Raw genomic sequence first — 17,366 nt, forward strand, 5'->3', positions numbered from 1 at the left:
GAATACAACCAAATAAAAACAAAAGATAGAAAAATGAAAGAGAAGGATCAAACAAGACACAAAACTAACAGAAAGCAATCTATAAAATGGCAATAGGGAACTCACAAGTGTCAATAATTACACTAACTGTAAACGGATTAAACTCACCAATAAAAAGGCATAGAGTAGCAGAGCAGATTAAAAAAGAAAATCCAACTGTATGCTGCCTACAAGAAACTCATCTAAGTAACAAGGATAAAGACAAATTCAAAGTGAAAGGCTGAAAAACAATACTCCAAGCAAATAACATCCAAAAAAAAGCAGGTGTAGCAGTACTCATATCTGATAATGCTGACTACAAGACAGCAAAAGTACTCAGAGACAAAAATGGCCATTTCATAATGGCTAAGGGGACACTAAATCAAGAAGACATAACAATTCTTAATATATATGCACCAAACCAAGAAGCACCAAAATATATAAGACAGCTACTTATTGACCTTAAAACAAAAACTGACAAAAATACAATCATACTTGGAGACCTCAATACACCGCTGACGGCTCTAGATCGGTCATCCAAACAGAGAATCAACAAAGATATAGTGGCCTTAAACAAAACACTAGAGCACCTAGATATGATAGACATCTACAGGACATTTCATCCCAAAGTGACTGAGTATACATTTTTCTCCAGTGTACATGGATCATTCTCAAGAATTGACCATATGTTGGGCCACAAAAACAACATCAGGAAATTCAGAAAAATCGAAGTTGTACCAAGCATATTTTCTGATCATAAAGCCTTGAAACTAGAATTCAACTGCAAAAAAGAGGAAAAAAATCCCACAAAAATGTGGAAACTAAACAACATACTTTTAAAAAATGAATGGGTCAAAGAAGAAATAAGTGCAGAGATCAAAAGATATATACAGACAAATGAAAATGACAATACGACATATCAGAATCTATGGGATGCAGCAAAAGCAGTGATAAGAGGGAAGTTCATATCACTTCAGGCATATATGAACAAACAAGAGAGAGCCCAAGTAGCCTGACCAGGCGGTGGAGCAGTGGATAGAGCGTCGGACTGGGTGCAGAGTTCCCAGGTTCGAGACCCCGAGGTTGCCAGCTTGAGTGCGGGCTCATCTGGTTTGAGGAAAAGCCCACCAGCTTGAATCCAAGGTCGCTGGCTCCAGCAAGGGTTTACTCGGCCTGCTGAAGGCCTGCGGTCAAGGCACATATGAGAAAGCAATCAGTGAACAACTAAGGTGTTGCAACGCGCAATGAAAAACTAATGATTGATCCTTCTCATCTCTCACCGTTCCTGTCTGTCTGCCCCTGTCTATCCCTCTCTCTGACTCACTCTCTGTCTCTGTAAAAAAAAAAAAAAAAAGAGAGAGCCCAAGTGAACCACTTAACTTCACACCTTAAGGAACTAGAAAAAGAAGAACAAAGACAACCCAAAACCAGCCGAAGAAAGGAGATGATAAAAATCAGAGCAGAAATAAATAAAATAGAGAACAGAAAAACTATAGAAAAAATTAATAGAACAAGGAGCTGGTTCTTTGAAAAGATCAACAAAATTGACAAACCCTTGGCAAGACTTACCAAGGAAAAAAGAGAAAGAACTCATATAAACAAAATCCAAAATGAAAGAGGAGAAGTCACCATGGACACTGTAGATATACAAAGAATTATTGTAGAATACTATGAAAAACTTTATGCCACTAAATTCAACAACCTAGAAGAAATGGATAAATTCCTAGAACAATACAACCTTCCTAGACTGAGTCAAGAAGAAGCAGAAAGCCTAAACAGACCTATTAGTAGAGAAGAAATAGAAAAAACCATTAAAGACCTCCCCAGAAATAAAAGTCCACGTCCAGACAGCTATACCAGCAAATTTTATCAAACATTCAAAGAAGACTTGGTTCCTATTCTACTGAAAGTCTTCCAAAAAATTGAAGAAGAAGCAATACTTCCAAACACATTTTATGAGGCCAACATAACCCTCATACCAAAACCAGGCAAGGATGGCACAAAAAAAGAAAAATACAGACCAATATCTCTAATGAATACAGATGCTAAAATACTAGCAAATTGAATACAACAACATATTAAAAAAATAATACATCATGATCAAGTGGGATTCATCCCAGAATCTCAAGGATGGTTCAACATATGTAAAACGGTTAACGTAATACACCATATCAACAAAACAAAGAACAGAAACCACATGATCTTATCAATAGATGCAGAAAAGGCTTTCGATAAAATACAACACAATTTTATGTTTAAGACTCTCAACAAAATGGGTATAGAAGGAAAATATCTCAACATGATAAAGGCCATATATGATAAACCATCAGCTAACATCATATTAAATGGCACAAAACTGAAGGCTTTTCCCCTTAAATCAGGAACAAGACAGGGTTGTCCACTCTCTCCACTCTTTTTTAATGTGGTACTAGAGGTTCTAGCCAGAGCAATCAGACAAGACAAAGAAATAAAAGGCATCCATATCGGAAAAGAAGAAGTAAAGGTATCACTTTTTGCAGATGATATGATCCTATACATCGAAAACCCCAAAGAATCCACAAAAAGACTACTAGAAACAATAAGCCAATACAGTAAGGTCGCAGGATACAAAATCAACATACAAAAGTCCATAGCCTTTCTATATGCCAACAACGAAACATTTGAGAACGAACTCAAAAGAATAATCCCCTTCTTGATTGCAACAAAAAAAATAAAATACCTAGGAATAAACATAACAAAGAATGTAAAGGACTTATATAATGAAAACTATAAACCATTGTTAAGGGAAATCAAAAAAGATATAATGAGATGGAAGAATATTCCTTGTTCTTGGTTAGGAAGAATAAATATAATCAAGATGGCCATATTACCCAAAGCAATATACAAATTTAATGCAATTCCCATCAAAATTCCAATGACATTTTTTAAAGAAATGGAGCAAAAAATCATCAGATTTATATGGAACTATAAAAAACCCGGAATAGCCAAAGCAATCCTAAAGAAAAAGAATGAAGCTGGGGGCATTACAATACCTGACTTCAAACTATATATTATAGGGCCACGACAATCAAAACAACATGGTATTGGCAGAAAAACAGACAACCAGACCAATGGAACAGAATAGAAAACCCAGAAATAAAACCACATATATATAGTCAAATAATTTTTGATAAAGGGGCCAACAACACACAATGGAGAAAAGAAAGCCTCTTAAATAAATGGTGCTGGGAAAACTGGAAAGCCACATGCAAAAGAATGAAACTGGACTACAGTTTGTCCCCCTGTACTAAAATTAACTCAAAATGGATCAAAGATCTAAACATAAGACCTGAAATAATAAAGTACATAGAAGAAGACATAGGTACTAAACTTAGGGACCTGGGTTTTAAAGAGCATTTTATGAATTTGACTCCAAAGGCAAGAGAAGTGAAGGCAAAAATTAATGAATGGGACTACATCAGACTAAGAAGTTTTTGCTCAGCAAGAGAAACTGATAACAAAATAAACAGACAGCCAACTAAATGGGAAATGATATTTTCAAACAACAGCTCAGATAAGGGCCTAATATCCAAAATATACAAAGAACTCGTAAAACTCAACAACAAACAAACAAACAATCCAATAAAAAAATGGGAAGAGGACATGAACAGACACTTCTCCCAGGAAGAAATACAAATGGCCAACAGATATATGAAAAGATGCTCATCTTCTTTAGTTATTAGAGAAATGCAAATCAAAACTACAATGAGCTCTGGCCAGTTGGCTCAGTGGTAGAGCGTCGGCCTGGCGTGCAGGAGTCCCGGGTTTGATTTCCGGCCAGGGCACACAGGAGAAGCGCCCATCTGCTTCTCCACCCCTCCCCCTCTCCTTCCTCTCTGTCTCTCTCTTCCCCTCCCGCAGCCGAGGCTCCATTGGAGCAAAAGATGGCCCTGGCGCTGGGGATGGCTCCTTGGCCTCTGCCCCAGGCGCTAGAGTGGCTCTGGTCACGACAGAGCAATGCCCCGGATGGACAGAGCATTGCCCCCTGGTGGGCGTGCCGGGTGGATCCCGGTCGGGTGCATGCGGGAGTCTGATTGCCTCCTGGTTTCCAGCTTCAGAAAAATACAAAAAAAAAAAAAAAATTACAATGAGATACCACCTCACACCTGTTAGATTAGCTATTATTAACAAGACAGGTAATAGCAAATGTTGGAGAGGCTGTGGAGAAAAAGGAACCCTCATCCACTGTTGGTGGGAATGTAAAGTAGTACAATCATTATGGAAGAAAGTATGGTGGTTCCTCAAAAAACTGAAAATAGAACTACCTTATGACCCAGCAATCCCTCTACTGGGTATATACCCCCAAAACTCAGAAACATTGATACGTAAAGACACATGCAGCCCCATGTTCATTGCAGCATTGTTCACAGTGGCCAGGACATGGAAACAACCAAAAAGTCCATCAATAGATGACTGGATAAAGAAGATGTGGCACATATACACTATGGAATACTACTCAGCCATAAGAAATGATGACATCGGATCATTTACAGCAAAATGGTGGGATCTTGATAACATTATACGAAGTGAAATAAGTAAATCAGAAAAAAACAGGAACTGCATTATTCCATACATAGGTGGGACATAAAAGTGAGACTAAGAGACATTGATAAGAGTGTGGTGGTTACGGGGGGAGGGGGGGAGAGGGAGAGGGAAAGGGGGAGGGGGAGGGGCACAAAGAAAACTAGATAGAAAGTGACGGAGGACAATCTGACTTTGGGTGATGGGTATGCAACATAATTGAACAACAAGATAACCTGGACATGTTATCTTTGAATATATGGATCCTGATTTATTGATGTTGCCCCATTAAAAAATAAAAAAATTTAAAAAAAAACAAAACAAAAACAAACAAAAAAATAAAGTAAAAAAACAAAACGGGAACAAATAGAAGATTTAAAATAAAGAAGTAAACTTAAATCAAAAAAAAAAGAAGTTCTTCTCTAATCTCAAGTTCCCAAAGATAATTCGCCTTTTCTTCTAAATGTTGTTTTCTTTCACCATTAGGCTCTTGACCTCCCTGAAATAGATTTTTCTGTGTGATGTATATGAAGTAATCCCTGAGTTAAAAAAGATATATATATGAATAACCAATATTCAAATATTTTTGAAATCTTTTTCCTTTCTCTACTGATTTTTTTTCTGTTATAGATCAAGTTTATATATATATGCATGAGTCTGTTTCTAGGCTCTTTATTCTATTCTGCCGGTCTATCAAACTATATGTTGTGCAAGAACACTATTAATTACTTTAGCTTTATGACACATTAATGTCTTTACATTATCTAGTTGTATAAAGGTGAACAAGTCACTTTACCTTTATTTTTTTTTCTTAAAGAGATAATCATAATACGAACACATAGCACTGTAATGATGAAAGGAAACTAAAACTATATGTAAAGCACCATTCACAGAGTGGTAGGGAGGCACTCGAGTAGTTATGTTATGATCATGTTGAAGGTACAGATGAAACATAAAAAGAGATAAAGTGATAAGTCTCTTTGGGAACCTCAGTTTCATTTATAAAAAGAAAAAAGAAAGGAATAAATTGTCATACCATTTCTAAGGCTCTAAAAACTGTCATCACGGCATTTTGTTATCTAGAAACCAGGCAGCACACACTACGTGTTGGGCAGGGGGATAAAAGTAAGAAAGGTGATATCTGAGTGCAGGGTGGATTCCTGAAGAGGCAGTCGCAAAATGTTAAGTGCACAACAGATAAGGTTTGGGAGCGGCTGGTGACAAGGACATAGAAACTACCGTGACCTTCACGGCATTTCTGGTGCATAAGCGGCCGCACAGCGTCGGGATCTCCCTGCTTACAAACACTGGGCTGCTGGACCACACAAGGCTCCTGTCAATCCTCGCGGCCATCCACCGGGGGCCCAGGGCTTCAGAGATGACTGCAGACAGGGTCGCAGAAGACCTGGGAAGGACGGTGCAGAGCTAACAGCCGGGTGGAAAGGAGCTGCCTGCACCTCCCCCAGGGCTTCCCGGGTGCTTCTGGGAAATAGAGTCCTTCGCCGCGCGTCCAGCCTCGGGCTCCTGGAAGGGGGACTACAATTCCCTTCCGTCTTGGCGAGTCTTTGTGCAGCACGCCTGCGCAGTCTGGCGGCCGATGCCGCTATAAAAGCTTGTTTTGCTCCAGAGCTGATGCTCGGGAGCGTGGTTGAGTGGCCAGTGCGGCGGTGCTGGACTTGGGGCACAGGTAGGTAGCGGCTACGCCGCACCCTTGCCTTCTCCCTCGGTTGTCACTTGGACTACCCCCTTGTGTCTCCTCTGGGGGCGGCGGGCTGTGGTCAGAATACAAGGAGCTTTGGGGAAGCCAGAGATCTAATAAACTGGACCTGGCTTTCTTCTGGTTTCCCGCCTCCCCCTCCTTGCAACGCAACCTCTGAGGGTTTGTGGTGAGGTACTGGCGTGGGAAGGTAAGTCGGGTGGGATGAGCGGTCAAGGGTCCTGGCTACATTTCCGGCTTCGGCCACCAGGGGGTGCTGCTCCCGCGGCCCGTGGGTGTGGGTCGCTATCTGCTCGCCAGGCCCTAACTGGCCATGGGAACGCCCTAGGGTCCGGGGCATCCTGGGCGAGGCTGGCCTGAGAGAAGCCCCCATTCTCAAGGTTGTGGGAGGGCGCCTTGGGACACTCAGGCGCCTTGGGACACCAGACTCACCCGCACAGCGGAGAGTCTGAGCTGCCAGCGACCTGAGAAACTATCCTCTGGTTTTTGTGGGGTTTTTGCAAATGAGTAAATGGATGTTCGTGACTTAAGCACGGACAGCAAACCCTGGGCAGAGCCCAGAATGGAATCCAGATCTCTTGACTTTCATCAGTGCCCTTTCTGCTTCCACCACACAGAGGTGCACGATGCTTTGAATTTATTACACAAGGGTCATTTGATTTCTTCAGAGAGGTGCGGAAGCAGGAGGCACAGACAGGAATGGTCGGTAAAGTTTCAGGTTTGAAGGAGGAGATGGGTAGGTAATACTAGGGTCTCCAGCGTAAGTGCAAAGTGCAGGAGGTTGGAGACACAACAAGTGGATTGGAGGAGGGTGGTAAATAAGAACCTTCCCTTTAGCCTCAAGTCTGTCCTCTTGTGTAGCTTCAGGGCCTGAAACCAGATTCCTGAGGTGTTGGAAACCTAAATTATCAAGACAATTTGGAAACACCAATCTGGCTTAAAGTTCTTAATCCTCTACAACCCCCACCCGTCATGCAGGTTCATCTACTTCATTGTACATTTGTATCCCTGGAAGGAGAGTCTTGATGGGGAGAAAAAAAAAGGCAGCTGACCGAGGGGCCTCAACTCTTGTTAATTTTTAGTCTGGCGTGCCTTTGGGATTCTCCCACTTGGATTATTCTGCTATTGCCATCCCACAGCTCTGGCTCAACCACGAACAAAAACCCCTTTCCTTTACCCCCTCTCTTAATAGCTAAAACGAGTTAAAGCTAGCATTTTAAAAAGACTTTAAAATATCTTTAAGGAGAATAGGAGAAATGAGGTAAATACAAATAGTATTTAAAAAATAGTTTAGCCTCGTGAGTCCTCCTTAGTTGCTTTCTTCAGATGTGGGCCTTGTTTCTTTCCAAAACCTGTCAGGCTTCCTAGCTCTGGGTGGGCTTCCACGTTGAGTACCCTGTCTTAGATCCCTGATACACAGAAGATGGGATCCTCCCTGTGTTTAAGGTCAGGAGCTAGTAACTTTGTGCCCATTCAAGCCCTGCCTACTGTCATGGCTGTGCCTCTAATTTCTCTGGGAAATTAAAGAAGCAAGTGTTAGAGGCCATGGGAAACTGCTCCCCACATCCTTCATCCACCAAATAACTTGAAATAAAGTGATTGAAAGAAACTTTGGTTATCGTGAATTCTTAGACAACTGAGGTGGTCATGTGCCTCTTGGACTTAGCATTTGATATTGTAAATGAGTTCCTTTGGCCCCCTCCCTTTCAGACTCCCTCCTCTCCTGCTTTTTACGAAGTAGGACTAATCTTTTCAGTTTCCAGAAGTTAGCTAGGCTCAGGAAGGTTTGGAAGGAAAGGCTGGACTTCAGTGACCCCTGTAACAAGAAAGGTTACTCTTATCAGCAGCTGCATCCAGACACTGGGGACACAGGCAGGTGCCAGGTCTGTTTATAGTTTAAGCTTAATGAGGTCTCAGTGACGGGATTGCTGTGCTCTTAGTTGTAAGCTGGTGTTCTTTGTGGTGCACTTTGTCATTGGACAAGGTGACTTTTTTTTTAATGATAAGTAACTTAGCAGTATCAACCAAGGGGCCTCGAATCGGACCTCTGAAAGGCAAGAAATCAAGCTTTTTCTGTGCTGGAAACACATCTCTATGTTGGAGATTTAGTCCTTTCTATTTAGAGGATTAGTAAGTCGTCTTTTTATTTTTCTGATAACCTTAAAATGAATTGTAGCTGTCAAAATCTTTTCTACAGAGTAGTACTTTTAAATTATAGTGATTACTAGCTAGGAATTTATGGAATTCAAAAGGCAACATGGCTACACTTCTTTAATTTCTAGTGAGGCGGTTATGAGGGGTTTTCTCAGCTTGAATTGGGAAGGTTTGAATCATCTTAGAATGGGGGAATGTTTCAGAGGTGTGTGTGTGTGTGTGTGTGTGTGTGTGTGTTGTATTTTTTCAAAAGTAACCAAAGTTGATGTTGATACAGGATATTGATTGGAGTTAACCAGGCAAGCAGGGGTTGTAGGACAGGGCGGGAAGTTTGTTTTGGTTGTTGTTTTTTAATAACAGCTTTGTTAAGATGTAATTTATAAACCATGGAAATTCAGCCATTGAAAGTGTTTTGTTTTTTTTTTTAGTATAGTCACAGAATTGTGCAGCCACCACCACTATCTAATGTTAGAATACTTTTATATCCCAAGAGGAATTTGTTTTTAAAGTTAAGGTATAATATTGTTTTGTACGTTAGCTATGTAACTCCATGGTGCTTTAAAATAATATCAGCTAACTCATTACCTAAGTATAAAAATGCTGAGATGGGATAGATCAGTGGTAGAATAAGTGCTTTGTAAGTTTTCATTTAGTAAACTTTAGTAGGAGGAGAGATATCCATTTTAAAATTGTGGTGTTTGTAATTCTTAGAACAAACAAATTCTTTTTAGAAAGTCCTGTTTGTTTTTTTTAAAGACCTACCTAAATGTTCTATACATTGGGTTTGAACCTAATTGAAGAGGGTGGGTGTTTCTTTATTAGTGTGTTTATTTTTTTTCTAATCTTTTTTATTTTCTTAGCAGTGGGGGAAGATAATTCTTGATTCTATTACACTGAATTTTTTTTCTTTAAAAATATGAAATGGTACTTGAAAAAAATTTTAAGTATTTTTTTATAGATTGATGGGTAGAAAATCTTTGTGCTTTAGCCTTTTTTTCAATTTTAAAGCACTTTTGCATATTATTAAGCACGACTGAGGAAATAACTGTTCTTGATGAATTTTTACTTTCAGAAATTCTCAAGTGAAACCGGGAGCTGATGAGCCCTGGCACCTCCATTCAGAGAAGATGAAGGATATCGACATAGGAAAAGAATATATCATCCCCAGTCCTGGTTATAGAAATGTGAGAGGTAGAACCAGCACTTCCGGGCAGGACAAAGACCACGAAGACTCCAAATACAAGAGGACTCGGCCGGTCAGTACTTCCTTTCCCGAGTCCCCTTTCCTTGTCTGCTTGTTGTACTAAGCCACACCTTTGTTCATGTAATGCATAGTTGAAAAGTTTTTTTTCCTTACTGACTTTAAGTCACTATTAGGAATTCATGGTTACTTCAAGAGGAGAGGTTGGCTCTCAGCCTTCCACCTAGTTCTCCCTTTGCCTTCTCTCTGCCACTTATGCTCACCTTTCGTGCCTTCTGAAAAGGTTTTGCTTAAGAGAAGACAACTTACTAGAGGGGAAACAGGGAAGGAATGGAGCAGAGGGAATATGAACCATTGACTTCATTCATGTGCTTAACATTGTTTTTGGTTTTTTCCCCTCTGCTTCTGTTGTCTGTTTTTTCTTTTGGCGAGACTCATTCAGATTTCAGACAGTACTTGGAATAATTCTATATTGTTGTAAGATAATCAGTAAGCTTTTCAAGTAAATTCATATAATAATCTAGTTAATGAATATACATTTTAAACAGGAGGAAATACCTTTCTTCTAAGAAAAGAAATTATAGCCCTGGTTGGATAGCTAGGTTGGTTAGAGTGTCATCCTGAAACACAAAGGTTGTAGGTTTGATCCCTGGTCAGGGCACATATAGAAACAGCTCAATGTTTTTGTCTCTCTCTCTCTCTTCCTTCCTTTCTCTAAAATCAACAAAAAAATAAAAAAAAAAAAGAAAGAAAAGAAATGATACCTTTTCTTGACTTGCAAAAGTAACTAATGAGGGGAAGTGGGAGTGACTGGGTTTTGGAAGTCAGGTTTGTGTTTATGTATTTCTTATCTGAAAACCTGAGAAAGCTGTGGGCTTTGCAGCTGACCTTAGAGCCGCAGTTCTCAACCTGTGGGTTGTGACCCCCAGCGGGGGTCGCCTAAAGCCATCGGAAATTCATCGAACCGCTGCCTTAGAGTTTCACTAGCCTAATATTAGCTGTCCGTCTTTGGCTGTCTTATTAACACTGATGGGTGTTTTCTGTCCCCACTATATACAATACAGTACTTTCCTATGCAAGCTTAACTTTGGAAGAACAGATTGAGTGTAAAGTGTCAAATTTTTAAGGGTCCAGTTTTGTAACTTCTGTGTGTCCTTTTGTCTGGATCTTGTTAATTAAACATTTTTTGAATAGCTTCTGAGTGTTTGACAATGTTAGTATAGCATTTAAATATGGGGAAAGTCACAAAGGTAACATTGGAGCCAGGCTTTGAAGGATTGTTAGGTGGGTATGCTATCAAACGGTTCCATCTCTGTGCCTTAATGGTTTATGAATGAAATAGCATTGACGGTGGAACCTCACTCATGGGATCATTGGAGATTAAATGAGATAATACATATAACATGCGTTAGAATGGTGCCTGCCAGGTAGCCTGTACTCAATAGATGTTAGCTCTTAGAACTAGTTGTCTAGATTGCAGGATGTATAAGGGAAAGTCCATGTGAATTGCTAAGGAATCTTTTACTATGGGCATTGGAGGACTATTAGATATTAGTCAGAAGGGTTTCTTTTTCTTTTAACTTTTTATTTTGAGATAACTGTAGATCCACATGCAGTTGTAAAACAACAATATAGAGCCCTGGCCGGTTAGCTCAGTTGGTCAAGAGTGTCATCCTGAAATGATAAGGTTGTGGGTTCGATTCCTGGTCAGGGCACACATGGGAAGCAACCGAGTGCATGACTGAGTGGAGCAACAAATGAATGTTTCCCTTCCCCCTCCCCCTCTTTCGCTTCCTCTCTGTATCTCTCTAACAATCAGTCACTAAATAAAAAAATTGAGTCCTGGCTGGATAGCTTGGTTGGTTGGAGTGTCATCCTGAAGAACAGAGGTTGCAGGTTTGATCCCTAGACAGGGCACATACAGGAACAGCTCGATGTCTCTCAGTCTTTCTCTCCCTGCCTCTCTCTTAAAAAAAAAAGAAAGAAAGAAAACAATATAAAGAATCCATATTTCATATGCACTTTATCCAGCTTCCTCCAATGGTAATTTTTTGTATAACTATAGTACAATATCGGAACAGGATATTGATTGGCATTAATGTAGTCCATCCACCTGATTAAGACTCACCAGTTTATACCCTGACCAGGCGATGGCTCAGTGGATAGAATGTCAGCCTGGGATGCTGAGGACCCAGGTTCAAAACCCCGAGGTCGCCAGCTTGGGCGCAGGCTCACCAGCTTGGGTGAGGGGTCACTGTCTTGAGCGTGGGATCATAGACATGACCCCTGGTTGCTGGCTTGAGCTGAAAGGTCACTGGCTTAAAGCCCAAGGTTTCTGGCTTGAGTCCAAGGTTGCTGGCTTGAGCAAAGGGTCACTTTCTATGCTGGATCCCCTCCCTCCATCAAGGCACATATGAGAAAGCAATCAATGAACAACTAAGGTGCTGCAACAAAGAACTGATGCTTCTCATCTTTCTCCCTTCCTGTCTGTCTGTCCCTTTCTCTCTTGCTTAAAAAAAAAAAAAAGACTTCACTAGTTTTATGTGCACTCGTGTGTGTGTGTGTGTGTGTGTGTGTGTGTGTGTGTGTGTGTATTCTATGCAGTTTTCTCACATGTGTAGATTTGGATGAACCATCACCACAGTCAAGATACAAAATTCCTCTATCCCAAGGACTTCTCATGTTACCCTTTTATAACCACAGCCACCTCCTGTGGTTTCCCGCTCTTGCAACCATCATTCTATTTTCCATCTCTGTCATTGTATTATATATAAATGGAATCATATAGTATGCGATCTTTTGAGATTGGCTTTTTTTCACTCAGCATTATTCCCTTATCCATCTAGTTTGTTGTGGGTTTCAACATTTCTTTCCTTTTAATTGTGAATAGTATTCCATGTTATAGATAAACCATAGTTTGTTTAACCATTTACATGTTGAAGGACATGAGAATTATTTCTAGTTTGTGACTATTACAAATAAAGCTGCTTTGAGTATTTGTGTGTATGATTTTGTGTGACTAAGCTTCCTTTCTCTGGAATGTCCAGGAATGCAATTCCTGGGTCATATGATAAGTACATGTTTAGTTTCATAAGAAATATCAGTACTGTTTTCCACAGTAACTTTATAATTTTATATTCCCACCAATAATGTGTGATGCATCCAGTTTTCTTTGCATTTCCACCAATATTTGGTGTTATCATTATCTTTATATTTTTTATTGAGTTTTTTTTGGTTACATTGTTCAACAAAATTATATAGTTTCAAGTATACACTTCTACAAGACATCCTATACACATTGCTTTTTACACTCACCATCCAAAGTCTAGTCTTCCCTCACCATTTATTTCCTGTTTACCCTCTTCTACCTGCCCCCACCTCCCCATAATCTTTATTTTAGCCATTCTGGTAGGTATGTCTGATAGCTCATCACAGTCTTAATACATGTGACCCAATGGCTAATGAGGTTGAGCTGATATGGAATTTTTTTTTTTGACAGAGACAAAGAGAATCAGAGAGAGGGACAGATAGGGACAGACAGACAGGAAGGGAGAGAGATGAGACACATCAATTCTTGGTTGCAGCATCTTAGTTGTTCATTGATTGCTTTTTCATATATGCCTTGACTTGGGGGTTACAGCAGAGAGTGACTTCTTACTCAAGCCTTGCTCAGGCTGGTGAGCCTGTGCTCAAGCTGGATGAGCCCACGCTCAAGCTAGCAACCTCTGGGTTTCGAACCTGGGTCCTCCGCATCTCAGTCCGATGCTCCATCCACTGCGCCACTGCCTGGTCAGACTGATACAAGATTTTTAAGACTTGATTTTATCTTAGTAAGATTAGTTTTGAGGCAATTATGGGGAGGAAGTCCTGTATAAGAGAGAGAGAAAAAAATTCAGAGAACATTCTAGAGGCTCCTGAGCTTGCCCGTGGGAGAGAGGCCACAGGCCTGTATCCAAGCATAATAATGAAGTGGAGCGTCACCGGAAGGGGAGGGACATGTTGGGGTGCCTAGGATTGGTGATAACAATGAGTTTGCTTTTAAGCACATTGAATTTGAAGTGCATCCAGGTAAAATGATCAGTATCAGAGCACAGGCAAGAGGAGAACAGGAAAAAAATTTAGAGTCATCAGTACATCCATGTAGGTGAAGCCCTGGGAGGGAGCAGGCTTGCCCAGGATGGCTTGTCAAGCAGGAAGAGGTGGAGCCTGAGAAACTAGTATGTGATCTTGTGGAATTTGGAGGACAGTGCCACTCTAGCTGGTTAGAGTAGGACTGACATTAGGATATGCAGTGCAGCACTAAGCCTTTCCTTTGTAAGCGGAGAGCTGCCTCTTGTCCCCCAAGTTATAAAGTCAGGCATCTGACAGCAAGTTTCCTTCATGTGATGGAGCCCTATCCTGAAGAAAGGGGAAGGTTAATATCTTTTTTATAAAATTTCAGGAGTCTATATGAATTTTATCTTTTATTATATGTTCATGTTTTTTAAACTTTTAAATTTGAGTCCTGTTGTTTATTTTTATCCTTGTACCCTCTGAACTTTCTAATTAAAAATTTTATTTTGGCCTGACCAGGCAGTGGTGCAGTGGATAGAGCATCGGACTGGGATGCAGAGGACCCTGGTTCGAAACCCCAAGGTTACCTTCATGAGTGCGGGCTCATCCGGTTTGAGCAGTGGCTCACTGGCTTGAGCGTGGGGTTGATGGTTTGAGCCCAAAGGTCGCTTTGAGCCCAGGGTCGCTGGCTTGAGCAAGGGGTCACTGTCTGCTGTAGCCCCCTAGTCAAGGCACATATGAGAAAGCAATCAATGAACAACTAAGGAGCTGCAACAAAGTACTGTATTGATGCTTTTCATCTCTCTCTTCCTTCCTGTCTGTTCCTCTCTCTGTCTCGCTCTCTGTCTTTGTCACAAAAAATAATTATTTTATTTTGCATTAGTTCTTTTATTCTTGAGACTTGTTTGGAGGTTCTAGCAGGGGAGCGCAGCTACTCATACACCCTTGACCGAAGAACGGTCCTCTCCTCTATTGGGGAAGGTCGTCCTCTTCGACCGAGCGTGCAGCTTCGGGAGGGACGCACATGGAGCGGTGAGGGAGGAAGGGACACCGCCTAGCCAGCCAGATCAGCCGAATCAACCCTGGCGATCAATGGGGTGACAGATGTCGCAGCCAGATCGCCCTCACATCCAGTTATTTTATTCTTTTTGCTTAGCCTTGACCTAAGCAATAAAATCATAAGTTTATGCAGCCAATTTTTATACACATTCAAATGAATGCATAACTATCAAATGTTTTTTTTTTAAATTTTTTAAATTTTGACAGAGAGGAAGGGAGGGAGAGAGAGAAGGAGAGAGAGAGAAACACTGATTTGTTGTTCTACTTATTCATGCATTCATTGTTTGATTCTTCTATGTGCCCTGGTTGACCAGGGATCGAACCCACAACCTTGTCATATCAGGATGCTCTTAATCAACTGAGCTACCTGGCTAGGACTACTAGCAAATGTTTTCAAAAATTTACAGACCACTTAGAATGTGACCTACATATGCATCTACATGAGTGCATTTAACCTGTCAAAAACCAAAATTTCTTAATTTGCCTCATATTTAACAGTTTGAATTTGCCTCAAATGTTAACAGTTTGCTGATAGAACCAGCAAGATGACAAAATATATCTGGTTCAGAGATGGTATTAAAAATGGGTGATATAAGTAGTTGGGAAGCAGAATGGCTTTATAAGCATATATATATGTGTGTGTGTGTGTGTGTGTGTATATATATATATATATATATATTTTTTTTTTTTTTTACAGGGACAGAGAGAGAGTCAGAGAGAGGGATAGATAGGGACAGACAGACAGGAACGGAGAGAGATGAGAACCATCAATCATAAGTTTTTCATTGCGACACCTTAGTTGTTTGTTCACTGATTGCTTTCTCATATGTGCCTTGACTGCGGGCCTTCAGCAGACTGAGTAACCCCTTGCTCGAGCCAGCGACCTTGGGTCCAAGCTGGTGAGCTTTTTATTCAAGCAGATGAGCCTGCGCTCAAGCTGGCAACCTCGGAGTCTCGAACCTGGGTCCTTCCGCATACCAGTCCAACGCTGTATCCACTGCGCCACCGCCTGGTCAGGCAAACATATATTTTTTTAAAATGTAAACTGGTAATTAAGTAGAGATTACAATTTCATGTCATATAATCATAACCATCATTTCTATATTAGTTAGGAAATCTGGGACTGGATGTTCCAATTGCCAGGTACACGTACTATCCCTCGGAAATAAAAAACTACTCCGAGTAACAAAAGATAAAAATACATCTGTGGCTCTTAATTGGAAAACAAATTTTACTCACCACAATTGGCCTTTGATAGGTCCAGTTGACCTGAAACTCTGTCAAACAGAAGTCAGAAGCAGAGCGCCAAGGAACAAATTTTGATTTTAAATAGACCAGTGATTTTTCTTTTTCTTCAATCTGTAGGCCACGTGCAGAGTGCACAACTTGTCATTTCTTAGTCTTGTGGTCAAATCTTTCCTTTGAAATACTCTTTGGGAAAATTGCTGTAATCCTTCTCATCTTCAAATATTTGTATCACATCTGCTTAGAAATAAGGAAGATAAAAATAATGCATTTTCACACCTACCTTTGTTTAAGACTATTAAGTTAATGCTGTGGCCACACACAATTCCATGCTTAGCAGACAACCTTTAATCCTAAAGTGTACATAGGGGTGCCTTCTGTTGCTGTTCATTCTTTGAGCCTAAGTACTAACGTTGGTTGGCGTTAGGCTGGCGTTATTTCAACAAGCGTTAAGATTTATGTCTAGACCACTGCGTAACATTGCTCCTGTGTCTGGGACAGTTCTGCAGGCACAGCTCCTTGTCTTATACTTGCACTCGTATAGATGCATATGTAGGTCACATAAATCCATGAAGCCTGGGTTTCTTTATTTATTATTATTTCTTTATGTTTATTCATTTTTTTAAAAATCCAGTGAACATTTGAGCACTCCCTAAGATGCATGCACAGCGTTGAATGAAGTGGTCTGAGACAGATAATTGATGGGAGAGACTACCTGCCCTCCAATAGAAGCTTGAACTCTTAGGCATGTACATAGATTACTGTTATTTAGGTGCTATAGAAATTAAGAAGTAGAGAGTGCTTCAGTCTTTGAGATCAGGGAAGACTTCTGGAAAAGGTAACATTCGATTGGAGACTTTAGGAGTAGACAGAATTTGGAGAAAGGAAGAGTATGCCTGGCAGAAGAAGAAGGAGTTGTGAGTAGGGCCAGTGAGGACACTGTTGTTTTTAAGCATGAAGTGTGAAGTCATAGAAGAGATAGATTGGTGAGTATCAGATGATGTGTGTGTTCTTGAATAATAGGTCAAGGAGTTTGGATCTTAGTTGCCTTAAAGTAAAACTTAAACTAAAGCAAAACAAAGCTATTTAATGCTTTATAAACCTTTCTTACTGCTCCTACACCAGAGCATAGGGTGACTTATTTTTCATTAGCATGTCTAATCTAGAAAAGGAGGAAGAATGGAAAATAAGCGGAAGTCAACTAAAGTTCATGTGCTCTTATGACTGCTCTTTCTTTCTTTCTTTTTTTTTTTTGCTTTGCTCAAAAGTGTGCCATAGGTAAGATTTTCTCTATACCAAGTTAGAATATTCTGCCTCTAGGAAAGTTAACAAAGCAAATATTCACAAAGTCCAGTGACC

The 17,366-nt window shown here is 40.4% G+C and overlaps 1 protein-coding gene across 7 annotated transcripts in view; it reads left to right on the plus strand.

The window, feature by feature from the left end:
* Positions 1-6,169: 6,169 nt before the first annotated feature.
* The window catches only part of ABCC5 (ATP binding cassette subfamily C member 5), a 99,545-nt gene continuing 88,348 nt past the window's right edge, over positions 6,170-17,366 (plus strand). For 6 of the 7 annotated variants that reach the window (XR_010726910.1, XM_066241784.1, XM_066241786.1 and 3 more), the window contains exons 1-2: positions 6,170-6,265; positions 9,522-9,705. Coding sequence is in view for 6 of the 7 variants with exons in the window: in XM_066241784.1 (XP_066097881.1) it covers positions 9,577-9,705 (129 nt within the window). In the remaining variant the exon portion in view is untranslated. Of the gene's footprint in view, positions 6,266-8,227; positions 8,426-9,521; positions 9,706-17,366 lie in introns of those variants that run through there. The other variant, XM_066241785.1, reaches the window with a different exon arrangement.

Source organism: Saccopteryx bilineata, chromosome 8, assembly GCF_036850765.1.
Source record: "Saccopteryx bilineata isolate mSacBil1 chromosome 8, mSacBil1_pri_phased_curated, whole genome shotgun sequence".
In the NCBI taxonomy this organism is placed as follows: domain Eukaryota; kingdom Metazoa; phylum Chordata; class Mammalia; order Chiroptera; family Emballonuridae; genus Saccopteryx; species Saccopteryx bilineata.